The 16,709-nt window shown below is 39.5% G+C and overlaps 1 protein-coding gene across 1 annotated transcript in view; it reads right to left on the bottom strand.

Annotated features, from left to right (window-relative positions):
* LOC108427427 (phospholipid-transporting ATPase ABCA1) overlaps positions 1-16,709 on the bottom strand; it is a 246,921-nt gene that overhangs the window by 62,457 nt on the left and 167,755 nt on the right. Inside the window, exons 33-36 of the mRNA XM_037532939.1 lie at positions 7,702-7,796; positions 7,253-7,358; positions 4,062-4,136; positions 3,317-3,483 (exon numbers count right to left, since the gene is read on the bottom strand). Coding sequence (XP_037388836.1) covers positions 3,317-3,483; positions 4,062-4,136; positions 7,253-7,358; positions 7,702-7,796 — 443 coding nt within the window. The remainder of the gene's footprint in view (positions 1-3,316; positions 3,484-4,061; positions 4,137-7,252; positions 7,359-7,701; positions 7,797-16,709) is intronic.

The following is a 16,709-nucleotide window of genomic DNA, read 5'->3' as shown; positions in this document are numbered from 1 at the left end:
TACATTTCAAGCTGGAAACTAATTTGATATAGATATAAGAAGTCACTTGTGGGGTTCCTCAGGGGTCCATTTTAGGCCCAGTCCTATTCCTCATATATGCTACCTGATAATGCCTAATGCTGCAATATCTCCAATACTCTTTGGTACAAAAAAGCATGGTCATATAACACCAATTGTAGCATCCCTTCATTTGCTTTCAATTCAGTTCACAAATCCACTTTATTTAAGGTTTTATTGCACACTGAATGGGCAGGCCCCCATTTATATATCAGTTCTTCTGATCACTTATTTCAGTTTTACATGCTGTTGTGAGCCCTGAGATGTTCAGATCAGGTTCTACTAAGGGTATCCTGTTCAAAGAAAAAGCTAAAGGGCGACCGAGCTCTCTCAGTAAGAGCTCCAAGGCTCTTAATCAGCCTCCTCATGAAGATCAAACATGCATCTTCCCTATAGTCATTCAGGCCAAGCCTCGAAATATCTTATATTCTTTGTCTTCCAGAAATGGTTGATGTTATCTGATTGTTCTGTGTTGTTTTGTGCTTTTCTTTCCTTCTTGGTTTTAATCTTGTCTGTTTTTTACTTTTTAACATGTTCCTTGGTTTTATTTTTTTACCCTCTTAATCTTTTGTTCTTACACCTGTGTAAAACATTTGGGTACAAATTACATGACTGGAATTCAGGGATTTTACAATCTACAGTCCATAACAGATTCTGAAAATCTGTCGAAATCTCTGTGCATAAAGGGCAAGGCCAAAACTCAATACCGAATGATGATGACCTTTGCTCCCTCAGATGGCACTAAAACCTGACATGCTCATGTAATGAGTATCACCACATATGTCAGAATATCCTTAGCAGTAAAAGCAATGTTTGCTGCCACATCTACAAATGCAAGTTGAGACTCTGCTACGAAAAGCAGAAGCCATAAAGCAACAACATCCTGAAACGCCGCCGACTTCTCTGGGCTAAAGCTTATATGAGATGAGGCCAAAGAGGAAAAGAATCATCACAATCATTACCAGTTTAATGTTCAAAAGCCAACTTCTGTCATTGTATAGGGGGTGTGTTTGTGCCAAATGTAAGGGCATCTTGCACATCTGTGAAGGCACCATACTTTAAGGGGGGCATTTTCAGGCCACATATGCTGGTGGAGCATCTCGGTTTGCTTCAGCAAGACAATGCCACATTCTGCATGCGTTACAACACTGTGATATATCAAGCAAGAACTCCACTAACTGGTATCCTCAGTTCCCAAGCAATCCCTTAACAGTGTTTAAAGGAAAGGTGATACACATTGGTACACATGACCCGTCCCAATTTTTTGGAATGTTTCACGCGTCAAATTTAGAATAAGTGTATATATCCGAAGAACAAGTTATCAAGTTAATTAGATTAAATAGTAATGATATCTTGTCTTTGCTCTGTTTTCAAGTGAACACAAGTCAAGTGGGATTTTCAAAGCCTGTCAGTTTTCACTCACATTTTTCCTACTTTGCAAACTTTTCTAAAACTGAGTTTGTACTTACTACTTATCACCTAGTGGTCACAGTCTATATTGGATGAAGAGCATTCCTGTTTTCTGTCCTGAAACTGAGATCCTGATCCTGATCAGCAGTCTGGGCTTGTGCTTTAAGAATGCAGGAGTAGCCCTCTATCTCTCTCTCTCTCTCAGCTCTCTGCCAAGCTTGCTCTGCTTTCACACCCCTTTCCACACCCCCTACTGCTGGACTTTGATAGATCTCTCTCTCTCTCTCTTTCTCTCTCGCTTTCTTTTTTCTACCCTCTCGCTTACCACCCTCTGAGATGCCTAAGGGTTCTGCCCACATTCACACATACACACATAGTCTGAAGGTCAGTGTGCTGCAGTGCTGTTTTATTCATCATTAACGTGGATACACTGCAAGAGTGTTGATCCCTCAATGAAATTCTCATTAGATAACAGGGAAGGATATGGCCAGTTACCCTCCGTCTTTGTCTCTGACACAGAGCCCCAATTCCTAATGATCCATCTTCATTTACAACACAGTGCTGTCAACACACCCTCACAAGGTGGGCTCAATTAAGCGTGAAAGCACACACACACACACACACACACACACACACACACACACACACGTACACACGCTCACATGCTACCTACAGGGATATCACCATATTAAATAAGCTCCCCGTACTAAAGCGGAAGTGCATTTATCAAAGTGGGCCAGACGCAATCAGGCCAGCAGACTGTGATATGCTTTAATATGCTTCAATAATAACGGCCCACGGACACACGGGCAGAGAGACGACTTTATTTAAGAATGTGAACCAGCAGCACGATTCAGGTAACCTTGAACACCAGCAAAGAATAAAGGACTGCTAATAAACTAATAACTAGTGAGGGTATAGCGTGAACACCCACACACCCACCCACTATACTGGTGCAGAGCTGTGAGCTGCTGGAACTCACAGAAAAACAACTGATTATTAGTCACTCAGGGCAGTGAATGCATCTGATTGGCTGAATACTCAGACTGCCTTGTAGGAGAGCCTCTGATTGGCTGAAAACTTATTTAAAATGATTTTCAATACTTGATTGAACTGTATTTTGTATTATGTATACAATACAGTTATAATATGTATAAAATATATGTGCAAATGTTGCATAACATAAACATCCTTTTTTATATATATTTATCTGTTTTAAATGTCTTCTTTCACTCCTGATTGAGCGATTTATGAGAGCTCCTGATTGGCTGAATACTCATAGAGCCATATGAGAGCTCCTGATTGACTGAATATTCACAGATTCATATGAGAGCTCCTGATTGGCTGAATATTCAAGGAGCCAAATGAGAGCTCCTGATTGGCTGAATAATCACAGAGCCATATGAAAGCTCTTGACTGGCTGAATATGCACAGAGCCATATGAGAGTAATGTATGAGGTCCTGATTGGCTGGATACTCACAGACGAATGCATGTGCACTCTTAAACCGTGGAAAACTCACTAAGCGATAATTTAGAAGTCCTGACTGGGTGAGCACACTAAAGACAATACATGACATCTCCTGACTGGGTGAGTGCTCGAAGAGTGATCGACTAGAGCTCCTGATTAGATGAACACCAAATACAGGACTAAAGCACTCCTGATTGACAGAATGCTCCCAAAGATGACCTCCTTGGCTGAATGCTCATGGTGGAGGGTTTGAGAGTTCTTGTTTGGCTTACAAGCAGTAAACAAGCTCTCGTGATGGCTGAACATTCACAAGGTAGTATACAAAAGTTCCTGACTCTCTGAAACATCAAAGCACTCTTCCTGACTGGATGCATACTCACAAGAATGCGGAGAGCTGCTGCTTGGTGAGGTTGAGTGGATGGTTGAATGCTGAGATGCCATAGAGTTTTGGCTGCTGTCTGGCTGGAAGATTCCCTCTGAGGATGGCATTGGTGGCTATGTTCAGGAAAGATGCTATTGCATGCCAGCCTTGGTTGTAGAACCACACCTAACACGCAAAGACAAAGAGAGAAAGAAGGGGAAGAGCAAAGCAGGAAGGAAGAAACAAGGTTACAAAGTGGGGGTGGGAGAGAAAGACAGTCAATAGTAATTAATATTTCTGGCTTCTTTACTCAGCGCTCAGAGTAAATTGCCCATAATGCTCTCCATGTTTCTCTCATTATCTGAAGCCAGTGTGTGAGAGAGAGAAAGAGAAAAAAGGAATAAGGGTCTAATTGACCAGGCAAACAGGGGGATGGAGGAAGAGATGAACACAGAAATGAGGCTCACCTCCCCAATGGCACTACAGCTTTAATTAGTGCTGCTCTATCTGCTATGCAAGACCTCCTACAAGTCTCTGAAGCTACATCACACACCCACGATGTGTGCGTGTTTGATGTTCAACCCTATTCAGCAATTCTGCAGAGCATATTACAATCTCATGCTGGCTCCCAAAAGGAAAGTGACACATTTGCAGCAGTGTAAGCTATAAATAATGAAGATGATAATACAATTAAGGGGCATTTAGGCTGTTAACCAGGATTCATCCTCATCCAAAAGAGAACAAGAGAAATGGTGGATACTTACTTTCACATTATCTTTAGTTCCGAGCTCTATCAGCAACGTCTCCAAGTCCTGGAAGACCTTATCGATTACATCATTCTGGAGGGAGAGACAGAGAAAAAAGGAGAAAGTGAGTTTGAACATACACTTGAACAGCGTCAGTGCACGTCAACCTTGAGCTCAGTTTCTGATCACAGAACTGCTCTTGGCTGGATATATTTTGTTGACCACATCTGTAAAAAAAAAAAAACCAGCAATACCAGTGAGACAGAGGAGGCTGATTGTGCAGAAACAGATGGGCCTCATGCCACTGTACACATGTATAGTGAAACTATTAGGCATAAGCTGTTTCTACTGAAGTGGCCAGTCTGTGGAAGGACAAAGTAAGCGTTCCTAATAAAGAGGCCAGTAAGTGAAAGTACAAGGTGGGTGTTTCTAATAAAGTGGCCAGTGTGTGGAAGTACAAGGTGGGTGTTTCTAATAAAGTGGCCAGTGTGTGGAAGTACAAGGTAGGTGTTTCTGATTAAGTGGCTAGTGAGTCGAAGTACAAGGCAGATGTTTCTGATAAAGTGGCCAGGGAGTACAAATAAATGTGTGTGTGTGTGTGTGTGTGTGTGTGTGTCAGGTGTCAGATAGAATGGTCTGAGATTAGTCCAGGTCTGTGGGTGAGCAAGTAATGGAGATTTGCAAAGGAAACATACAGCTGTTTGAATGTGTGTGTGTGTGTGTGTGTGTGTGTATCAGCAGCACTGCATATCTGTCTCAAACACACAGTGACAGGTCAAGAGCCAACCTGACACACCATCTCCCCCCTGAGATTAGAGATGCAGACACACACACAGATACATGTGATTTAAATGCTAATGGTGAGAGCACCAGAGACACAATCACGCATACATGAGCATGACCTGGCCCTTCAGTGAGAGTGAGAGAGAGAGAGAGAGAGTGAGAGAGAGAGAGAGAGAGAGAGAGAGAGAGAGAGAGAGAGAGAGAGAGAGAAAAAAAATGCAAAAGAAAGATAGAAAAGAGAAACAAGAGAAGGAAAAAAAGACAAAAGAGGCAAGAGAGAGAATGTGGGAGAATGGAAGAGAGAGAGAGAACAAGAAAGAGAGAATGAGAGAATAGAAAGAGAAAGAAAACAGCAAAAGGCTGAGTGAAAGGGGGAAAGAGAGCAAAAGAGAGAGAAAGATGAAAAGTGCAAGAGAACCTGAGATAGTGAGAGACAGAAAGAGGAGAAGAGTAGCCAGTGACTGGACTGATCAATCTGGACAGACGGAGCTGTCTGATCTTACTCGTACACATCTATGAATAATACATAACTCAAACATATTACACATGCAGTGACCTCTGCTAGAGAAGATGGGAGGCCCACACACTCTTCAGTGGAGATCTGATTAGCGCACTGTTTTCTAAAGCTCATTTATCTTGGGCTCTTACAATCTTTGCCAAGCAGTGTCTGCAGTAAAGTTGACGTGAACTGCTCTTTAAGACGCCATGATGTCTCATCGTTCTGTGTTTTTACAGGGAAAAAGCGAAGCTCCATCCAGGAAATGCCAGCCCACATCCCTGTCTAGGCGTAAGCACCACCAATGATTGCTGTGTTTTCTTGTGCAGAAATTTGTATTGATTTTTGAGCGCACAGGTCACACTCTGTCTCGGGGAAAATTTCTGAAATTGCACTTCTCCATGCTCTGATGGCTGTGCCACTTACTCTCTGAAAACTGCCAAATGATCTTTGACGAACAGCTGGAATTGCTATGCTGGGAAAACATGCATTAAAGAAATATTTGGTCAAAAACTGAATGGTGGTAGTTTTTTCCCCCGTTCTCACAACTGTAGCTGAAGTTTGCATCTTTGGCTTTGCAGTGGAGCTACGAGTCTAATGTGGCTGACAAGTAATAGAAGTTAATTGCAGTTTACAGCAGTTGGCATGGTGCATGCATAAATCATCAGACACAAGCCTCAAACTGTGTTAAGTTGTTGAAAGGGAATCATATAAAGTGAAAAGATTTAGCCCACAGGAAGCAAGTATATGAAACTGCTCTGACTACACTGCTGGATGTATCAAGAAAACGTGCAGGGTGACTTTATGCTAATTATATTACTTTATACTAATCTTGAGCAGTTACCTAAAACTATAAACGTAGGATCTTTGGCGCTGGACCGATAGCCAACACAGTTTTCCATAGCTTTCTTCCTTATACAAGATAATCGCCATTTAATTTAGTGTTTTATTTTTTTCCCTTGAGGGCCAACTTGTGCATTTTTTTGTACTAAAAATGGTCACAATTCATTTTTACATGATCATTTTAAAACCTCTCTTTATCCCTTAGAATTAACCAGGCTGTTTTGGTTACAGTGTCTTTAAGACTAATGTGTGTCGTGTATGGAGCCTCATTCAAAAGCACTCAGAGATGCAACGCACCTTATAACTTCAGTGTCAATGGGCAGGACTAAACTGTTGTAGGATGTTGCAGTATGTCTAGGTGGATGCATTGGTCCACATGACATCACACATGCAATAAATTCAAAATGGGCTGTTTCTGCAGCTTATGAGATAATGAATAGGAAGTTTTTAAAATAAGTTTATATATTACTTTAAACTCCTTGATGTAAAAAAAGAGGGGAATTCAAGTTTTTCATGATATGGGCAAAATGCTGGTTACAGTGTTTAGGTGCACTACTTTTAGGTTTGCCTTTTTTTTTTTTTTCTTTTTGCAGGCCAAAAAGATGGACCATTCATATACAGCCTAGAAACGCAGCCGACATTCCGAAAGATTTCAAGGACACATCAGATGTATCCTTTCAGGCCTTCGGTTACGCACGCATGAATGATTTGAAGAGGGAAAAAAAAACAGCAAAAATGGCAGAAAACAAAGCCATTGCAGCAGAGCTTGTTTTGAAATATACGCTGTTCATGTCCTTCAATTCGTTTCATGACAGTATAAAGTATAAAATGATTCATGAATTAATTAAAGCATTTGTACGATATTTTATATCATACATATACTGTATTTTCATCTGCAAGTGTAAAGCAATGATTCCAGATTTCTGGGGACAAAGGTTCCAGTACTTTGCACAGGGGAAAAACACCCTAGCAGTGCTTGGGCCCTGTCAACCAGAACTGGTAAAGTACATAGTTTTTGTTATGAACATTTCCCACACTTCAAGTGGGTTACTGAGAGTTCCGTGCGCGTGTGGTGTGTTTGTCATACCTGGGATGAGTTGAAGAGAGCTTTGAGATCCAAAAGAGCCGCCGTTATCTCCGACTCGTTCATTCTGACTTGAGAGTTCACTCCTCCAACAGAAATCCCTCCGTAACTAATAAGAAAGAAAGAAAGAAAGAAAGAAAGAAAGAAAGGAGACATATTAGAATATTAGTCACGTATGTACTCAAAAATATCCTGAAAAGCTTCTTTGTCAAGGTAGCAGTAAGGTTATTCTCTGTGCTGGAGTCTCAGGTATTATATTACTATAATGTAATATTCTTTCATCTGCTCAGATGTTTGATGTCTGATGTGATGCCCTGTGCCTTTTTATTTATAGAGTTCCATATTTATGACCACTCTGCTGTTTCTTGACAGACTTGCCTTTCTAATAGAGCCCTGACATCTTACCGAAATAGATGATCACATCGTATGTAATGGATGCAGCACACTTTTACCGTATTTTTCCAGATTTTGCATAAGTCTTCAGCAGAAAGTCAGTCATGTTTCGGCCAGAAAGGTCATGCAGAGTGTCCGTCGTGTTCTGTGTTCTCTATAGAGGAAGAGAGGGAGGGAGAGAGGGAGGGAGGGAGGGAGGGAGGGACAGAGGCAAATGTCAAATGCTTGATGTGTCACATATCAAATGTCAGATTAGGCCACCGGAAAAAGCTTTAAATTTAAAGCTATTTAAAGCTTTTTATCTGGGCAGTAAACATTTATTTCCTTGGAAAAAAAAAAAAATCACAGTTTGTGTCCATCGCTATGTTAGCTTAACTGTTTCTTAACCTCTCTTCAAGTTACCTCCAATACCTGGTTAAGCTGATCGATATTTCATTAAATTAACCCTTAGAAGCCAGTGACAATGGCTCAATCGATTAATTAATAATTTCATTTAAATTATTTCTCACTTGAAATGGAGAAATTCTGTGGAAAGTGCAGATACTAAGCTTTCAATCCAGGAGACACTTTGTTGAGATGAAATTTTGTGGAAAGTTAGTGTTGTCGTCATAGTCTTGTTTAGCAAAACCAAAAAAAAAAAAATCTTTGGCATCTTTTTGTCCCTTAACCTCTTTCCTGTAAACAGTATGCAAATCAACTGTAATTCAACACGTGAACTGATAAGTACATTTAAGCAGTGTAGCGAAACAATAGAAATGAGCCTTGATTTAAGGGCTTGTTCTCATTTGTATCTATTCTAATGCTCTATAGCACTTTTAACAGAACAAAACTGTTACTGCTCAGAAAGATTTATCACAGCACTGTATAATCATGGTCACTTCTACTGGTCAGCACCCTGAGGAAATAAAAAAAAAGACGCAGGAGGACGCACCGCTTCGAGACAGTAAACACTGCAGATGACACAGTGACCTTTTTCCCTCATTGTCTCATCATTTAATTGCTAATTTGCAGAGAGGGTTCAGGGGCGGACCTTTACACTAGTCATAATTGCCAATTAACAGATCAGTAAGAGGCTCATCACCCTTGCACACACACACACACACACACACACACACACACAGAAAGCAAGCTAAAACTTTACTTTGTTGACTGAGTCCTCACCATTCAAACTGATTAATGATATTCATGCATGCAGATGAGGCAGAGGTGTTGATTGGTTCTCTGTTGGTATAATTAAGAGAAACTGTGTCCCTTTGTATTCACACTCACTGAGAACAGCTTCAAATTTACCACACTTGGGTAGTGACACACACACACACGCACACACACACACACACACACACACACACACACACACACACACACACGCACGCACGCACACACATATACCATGTCAAGACAAAGTCATATACATATACATATATCCTCTATACTGTATACACTGACTTGCCACTTCATTAAAACCACCTCCTTGTTTCTTCACTTATTGTCCATTTAATCAGCTCCACTGACCGTATCGAAGCACTTTGTAGTTCTACAATTACAGAACGTAGTCCATCTCTTTCATTTCAGGGTCTCCACAGAGCACGTGTTATGTGGCTGGTGGATCATTCCCAGCACTGCAGTGACACAATGTGGTGGTGTGTTAGTGTGTGTTGTGCTAACATGAGTGAATCAGACACAGCGGTGCTGCTGGAGAACCCAAGTGTCACTTCTGGACAGAGAACAGTCCACCAACCAAAAATATCCAGCCAACAGCGTCCTGTGACCACTGATGAAGGACTTGAGGACAACTGTGCAGCAGCAGATGAGCTATCATCTCTCAACCAACAAGGCAGGTTTGTGTAATAGAGTGGACAGTGAGTGGACAAAGCATTTAAGAACCCTAGCAAAATGAAAATGAAAAGAACCTGTGAAAAGGTTTTGTAAAGTTAAGGGCTGAAACACTAAACATTGAAAAAGTAATATTATTTCATATTTAATTGTTGAGGCATTCTCCTTTTTCCTGACACTGAATAATGAATAACTTGTATTTAATGTGTGTTTTGACTGGAAATTAAATAACTCATTTGCACAGGACTGCATATGTAATCATTTGTCCCATGTGTATTATGTTTAAGTACAGTAACCAGAAATAAATGCTAAGTGACTGAGCGATGGGCTGAGAGATGGAGTACATGTTTTGAGTGACTAACAATTAACCCATCCAATTAGAAAATAATGCGTGAGCTGAATAGATGTTCTCTGCTTATTATGTTTACGACAGTAGTTAATCATATGAAACTGGTCATAAGCGTCATTGTTTATCGATGATAATTATTTATCAGTGAAGTGCAGTCTGGGACAGTCGTCACTCATATAGGACTCATCATAAATTTGCATTGTTTTTCAGGGAATAATGTACATGAGCATTGGGGTGTATTTACCGTATTGTAAAGTTGTCAAAACTGTCAAATAATTTATGTTCCACAACTTTCTAATAAACTTCAAAATAAATAAAATCAGTACTCTACAACAGACACACACACACACACACACACACACACACACACACACACACACACACAACACACATACAAACACACATGCACACACTATAAATACACAAAAACACACAAACATACAGAAATCACACACACACATACACACACAATACACATACAACATAGACACACACTCAAAAACATACACAACACATATAAACATATAAACATACACACACACACACATACACACAATACATGCACAAACAAAATACATACACACACAACACATATACAAACACACATGCACACACCATAAATACACAAAAACACAGAAAACACACACACACCAGACACACAATACATATACAACATAAACACACACACACACACACACAAACACACATACTCAAAAACATACACAACACATATATACATATAAACATACACATACACACAAACGTACTTACACACCCATAAACACACAAGCACACACAAAGTACACACACAAGTACCCATAAAATACACACCAGCACACAAAGCTCACTCACAACACACTCAGAAACACAAACAAACACACACGCACACAAAACCCACCCATAAACAAAACACACACACAACAAGCACATATAACACACACATTCTCGCACTCTAGAAGGTTAATTGTTGAAGCAAATTTTCTGCATGCCATCGCCATGGAAACTATAATTTTATTAACAAACTTGCACAGCCTTCAACTTCCAAGGGCGAGAAAGGTAAAAAGAACGAGAGCAACAGAGAAAGAGAGAGAGAAGGACAGAGAGAGAGATTATAGACAGTGACTATATCTATGGTTGGCAGTCAGTTGTCACAGATACGGAGTCTTTACCGTCTGTGTCATCCCTAAAGCACTCATTCCTCATTCGTCCGTCTTACTCTGGGATCAATTTACTCTATACGGAGTAATTCCCCACACCTGCAAGTGTCCTCACGACGCTGGTGAGAAAATCAGAAAAGCACGGCTTGCATACAAATCTCTGCATCTTAAAACGTCCTTTAAAAAGTAGCTCTTAAACTCATAACAGCACAAGACTCCTCTCAGACACAGTCATATTAATAACTGACACCAGGTCACACCGGCTGCTACATTTATTTGACATTTTGTAACCATAATTAGCATTTTCCTTTTTCGCTTCATAGTACGCTATGGGTCAATCAAGCTTGTCCAGTGCTATGGTCCATTTTATACCAGAAGTGATGCATCACACACTACAAGCCTAAACTACTCTGTGATGTCTGCTAAGTTAATATATCCTACAGGCATCTTTATTTTGTTTACCAATTCAATAAACTTTATGTAAATGATATTCAAAGCTAGCTATAACTATTTAAAAGAGGTCTGCCTGGCCTATTCAGTGCAATGTTGCTGCTACAGTTTAAAATAGCTGTCTGTGGTTTTGATTATGTACCTACATTGCACAACATGAATACTGAATTTTGTACGGGTTCTTCCTAGAAACCTCAAGCATGCTGCGTGTGGCATGCATCCCCATCGAAGTGGCATGTAACACATACAGCCAGTGTTAAAAGACCACACATGAGCGTGTCACTTGTAGAGTGCCAAGCATCTGGTATATAATGGGCTTTGGTTAGACAGTTACGTTATTGTTGACCATTTGAAAGTGCTGTTTAAAATGCCTGTCTATGAGTAACAGTGTCATAAACCAGTGGCCCTCAGTCTTTTTAGCCAAGACTGCCCCCCTATCTCGACTGATGCTAAAACACCCGGCCCTATCAAATGCATAAAAACCGCATTGCTGCTAGATAAGTAATTTATAGCTGGCTGGTAGGGTGTTTTCTAGGTGATTGCTATGGGTTCCCATGTGGCTGCTATGCTGTTTCTAGGTGGTTGCAATGATATCCTGCTTGGTTGCTTCGAGTCTCTAGGCTGTTTCTATGGTTTTCCAGGTGGTTGCTAGGTTGTTGCAAGGTGTTTACTATGGTTGTTAGGTGGTTGCTATGATATCTCAAATGTTTGTGTACCCAGTTTATATCAAGGCGATATAAGTCCATTAGCAACAGCTTATTACCCAGTGACAATAATACACTTGATAATGGAGACCCGATATTTATTTACATTCTGCACAGCAGTGAATTTTTTGTGAACTAGGCTGTAGGGAGACCATTATTACCCCATTGTTTAAATCACCGCATGCTTTTAGTTTCAGTGCAGTGTTTGCAGCACTACTTAGTGTCTCTATGCTCAGTACTGTTACTTTGAATGAAACTGCTTTATTTACAATTGTTTATGGAGTGTTTTCCATAGCATAGACAGAGCGTTTATACACAATGTGAGTACATAAGTTGTAGCCTATGTCTCAACACAATGGACTATTCAGACGACAGTCACCAAAGAGCAAGATTTCGAAAATCACACAGTATATGTCTGGCTTTAGAGGACGTTCAGCTACAGCGCAACTATCTAAACAAAAGACCTCAACACGATCACAAGCAAGCCCCTCAGATGCATTAGCCTCGGATGTGATTCTTGCTGTCAGTGTGCTAGAGAGACTGCTGTTGAAAGACACAAATTGGGGTTTAAAACTTTTATTTACTTACAGCTACACTGCTCTTCTCCACTGTAAATCAAAGGTAATGTAGCCTATCTAGGTAATTTTTCATTTAAAATCAGCTAGATTGCAGTGACTTAACTGTTAAGGTACATTGCACTCATTTCCACCAACTAGTTCATTCTAAGTAGGTTACTCACTATGCTAGCATACACTGTATTAGTGAATACCCAAAAATGTGTACTTGTACTCGATCTGATAAAAATGATGACGCATCCCTAATAATCCTAAGTGTGGGAGAATTCATGGAAAGTCTCTTGTCTATTATTTTCAAATTAGTATACATTTTTAGCAACCACTAATGATTCCTCACAGGTAAGCCTGTTAAAATGTGGCCTACAGTTTATTACATATTGTAGACTCCTAAATCACAAATACTGGGGCAATGAGCAGTCACACTGGGGTTCATATAGATATTGACATACAAACTGCTTTAGTTTTGGGGTGTCCTTTTTCGTATATTTTATTTCATAATGCACAAAATGTTTTCCACTATGTCTGGTCTGGAATGCAGGCAGGCCAGTTTAAAACCTGGACTCTTTTTCTACAGAGCCATGCTGGTGTAATTCACGCAGAACGTGGTTTTACACGCCATGCAGAAATGATCTAGACCTTCCCTGAAAAAGACGTCATCTGGATGGCAGAATGTGTTGCTTCAAAATGTGCATATATCACTCTACATTAACGGTGCAGAGATTTCTCGAAATGATCTGAATCTTATAATGATATTATGTGCTGTACATAATTAAATTCCCAAGTTTTTTGCTTATAACATTTAGCATTACACAATATTACCAGTCTTTTGTTTGCGCCTGTTCCAACTTTTTAGAAATGTGGTGCTGTCATCAAATTCAAATGGACATCAATAAATTTTCTCAGTTTGTTTTATCTGATATCTGATATGTCATCCTTATACTAATTTCAATAAATACATTTTTGTAAAAGTGGTTGTATAATTTTTGCGCTAGTTGTGTACCTGACTGACACCATCAAAGCAAATAAAGAACAAATTCACTGACAACTGTGTCATTAAAACAAACATGCAGACCAAAAGAATCACAAGAATCAAATATCTAGCATCTGGTGTCTGAAGTAGCCCGACTCCATTTACAAAGCTGTAACCTGCAGTCAGCAGCTTTTCTCCCAGTGAGCGTGCGTATGGGTATGCGCTTAATGAGCGCCAGTTTCAAGCTTTGCTGATGTGGCCTAATTAAATCTGCAGCAGAGCTTTCTGAAGTCTCAGACAGACAACTTTATTCACTGGTGACCAGATGACAGCAGAGCGCATAGCTAGCGCTCTTCCAGACCAAACACATCTTCTCCAATCTCGCTAACACCCAAAACAGCCTTTCGTTTGTCTTGTATGTCTCTCTCCTCACAGAATGACGTCTGGAGTAAAGTCAGTCTAGACTTTGGTAAACTGGGTCAGCTGCTAGCGCGCACATGCATTTTGCGCATACCTCCTCTTTCGCTACAGGCAAGTTTTCAGAGGAGAGAAAATAAACTGGTTTGGAGTGAGAGTGAGAAAAAAAAAGCTGCCTCACCAAGTTTGAACTTGTGAGAAGTGATTAGCATAGCCATGCTAATGTAGACTAAAGCTAGGCTATGCTACGCACAGCATGTGCTCGCAACTGATGGATCTGTGCGCTGTTACTGTGCTTTTTATTTTTATCTTGTCTGAATTTTACCAGGATAGAGAAACACCTGTATTCGGCTTCAACTGAGAGATTTCTGTGATGTTTTGCGCTAGCTATGCTTATGCTATGCAAACATTCTGAAAATCTGTATATCTGAAAGGGAAGCTTCTCAAAATTAAAATTATATAAGACTATAGCTCAAGAAATACCAAAAGAGACATGTAACTTTACACAGAGGATAAATTCAAAAGATTTATTTTCAAATGCTTCTTAAATATGTGCGCTGAGTCTGACAGCAAGGCTAACCCACATTTTCGACATGAGACTCCTGCATTTCGGTCTAATCTCAAGCTTTTATTCCCACATTTCACTCAATATTTCTTACATATATTAACAAAACAACCTACTGATGAATCTGAATGCTCACACTCCTGATCCAATACTATCTAACCCATGACCGCCACCCCCAGCGGTTCCCCCAGCCAAATGAAATCTCACTCTAACAAAAATGTACAAGAACATACCTTTCAAATCGATCCTAAAAGATACAGGTAGGCCGTGCAGTTCTTTCAAAACAGGTGTGATAAGATCTCTCTGTTCTGTTTTTGTTAGAATGCTGCCACATTTTGTACGAGTTGTAGAAGAATATATAGTTTTCTTAGGAAGTCCAGTAAGAAGAGCATTACAGTGATCAACTCTGCCCGTAAGAAATGTGTGAACAAGTTTCTCTGTGTTGCTCTTGATAGAAAAGGCTGTACGTTAGCAATATTTCCCAAATGATAAAAAGCTACTTGACTGTGATATGCGGGATAAAACAGAATTTAGAGTCTAAGATTACACCCAGGTTTTGTATAGAATGCACAAGAACCGAGCTTCTCATAAAGCAGCTGTCTCTGAGTTTTAGTACCCACAAACAGTAATTACATTTTTTATTTAGTTGTAGTAAAGCATGACATCCACTGAGAAATATCTTACACACAACTGGTAAGCCTGTCAACAGAGTTTTGCTTTTTAGAAGGAATGGAAATGTATAATTGCGTGCTATCAGCATAGCAATGAAAACTGATTTCATGTTTTCTAATGACATCACCTATAAGTAACATGTACAAAGAGAAAAGCAACGGCCCTAAAACTGAACTTTGCGGAACTCCAAAGGAATTGTTAGAACTTTTTGGTGGCTGCTTTCCCAGTGAAACCAGAGCTGTGTATTTATAAATATGATTAAAACCATTCTCAAATATGTACCCATTGCTGATGTGCATCGTATTTGCTTAAATCCTCTTGTATAAAGGCATAATACTTTAGGATATCTAAGACGAAAATGTTTTCTGTCAAGACATAAGCCGAGGACGATTTTGTCCATGCTCAGGTTGCATAAATATGTAGAAAATAACACAGTGACACAGCACATAAGTCTTCCAGGGCTTTGAGTAAGGCTCTGAATAATTTAAAAGAAAGAAAAAACATCACATTATAAATTTATTATTACAAACTGGTGGTATGTGTCTTCACTTGATTTGCACAGGAAAACATGTTACACTATAATGCCATGTGCAGAAGTGGTCACATCAATCCTAATGGTGTGGACAACAGGATTTCTGTTGACCTAGATAACAATGGTGTTATGGTGAAAAGTACAATATGAGAATTCTTTTTTTTAATCTTTGGTTTTGTATTTTCATACTTAATTTAGCTGTTTACTACACGCAAAGCCAAGTTGACGCTGTATCACTAACTCTACTTCCAGCATGAGTGAAATAAATTCTAATGTTACATAGCATCTATGTAAATACTTTGTAATTGTAATAGACCAAAATACCAAAACAATCAGGTTAAATGACTTTATGGCTGTAGGAGTTATTAATGATCTGGCAGATTTCTTTTCCAAACCACTGTTAAAAGCACACACTAAAACCCATTTGTTTATAAAGGGGTTTAAACTCATTACTATCCATATCTGAAAGTTATATCCCTATGTTGCTGAGCTTGCCTGAGCACAAATCTGAAGTTTATATCATTATTAGTATATATTGCTATTAAATTCAGCCTTCTGACTCACTGTTTGAACAAAACAACAGAAAATGTGAATTTGATTGTGAGTAAAAGGGCGTACATTTTTAATTTTAAAATTTAATCAAAAATAGTTCAAATGATCTCTGTAAGATGTAAGCATTAAAAACCATATTTGGTGGCGTTGGTTATCCTACTAAATTTAGATAGACATGAATCGATTATTCACTTAAAGGTTTGAGTGCTGACATGACAACAAGGGTGGTCTTTGGAATTATTGTCAAAACAGGACTTTTACCATTTCTTCCTTCATTTTAGAGGGAAAATA

Source organism: Pygocentrus nattereri, chromosome 22, assembly GCF_015220715.1.
Source record: "Pygocentrus nattereri isolate fPygNat1 chromosome 22, fPygNat1.pri, whole genome shotgun sequence".
Taxonomy (NCBI): Eukaryota; Metazoa; Chordata; class Actinopteri; order Characiformes; family Serrasalmidae; genus Pygocentrus; species Pygocentrus nattereri.
The sequence above is the reverse complement of the archived record's forward strand: the minus strand, read 5'-3'. Positions and strand labels throughout refer to the sequence as shown.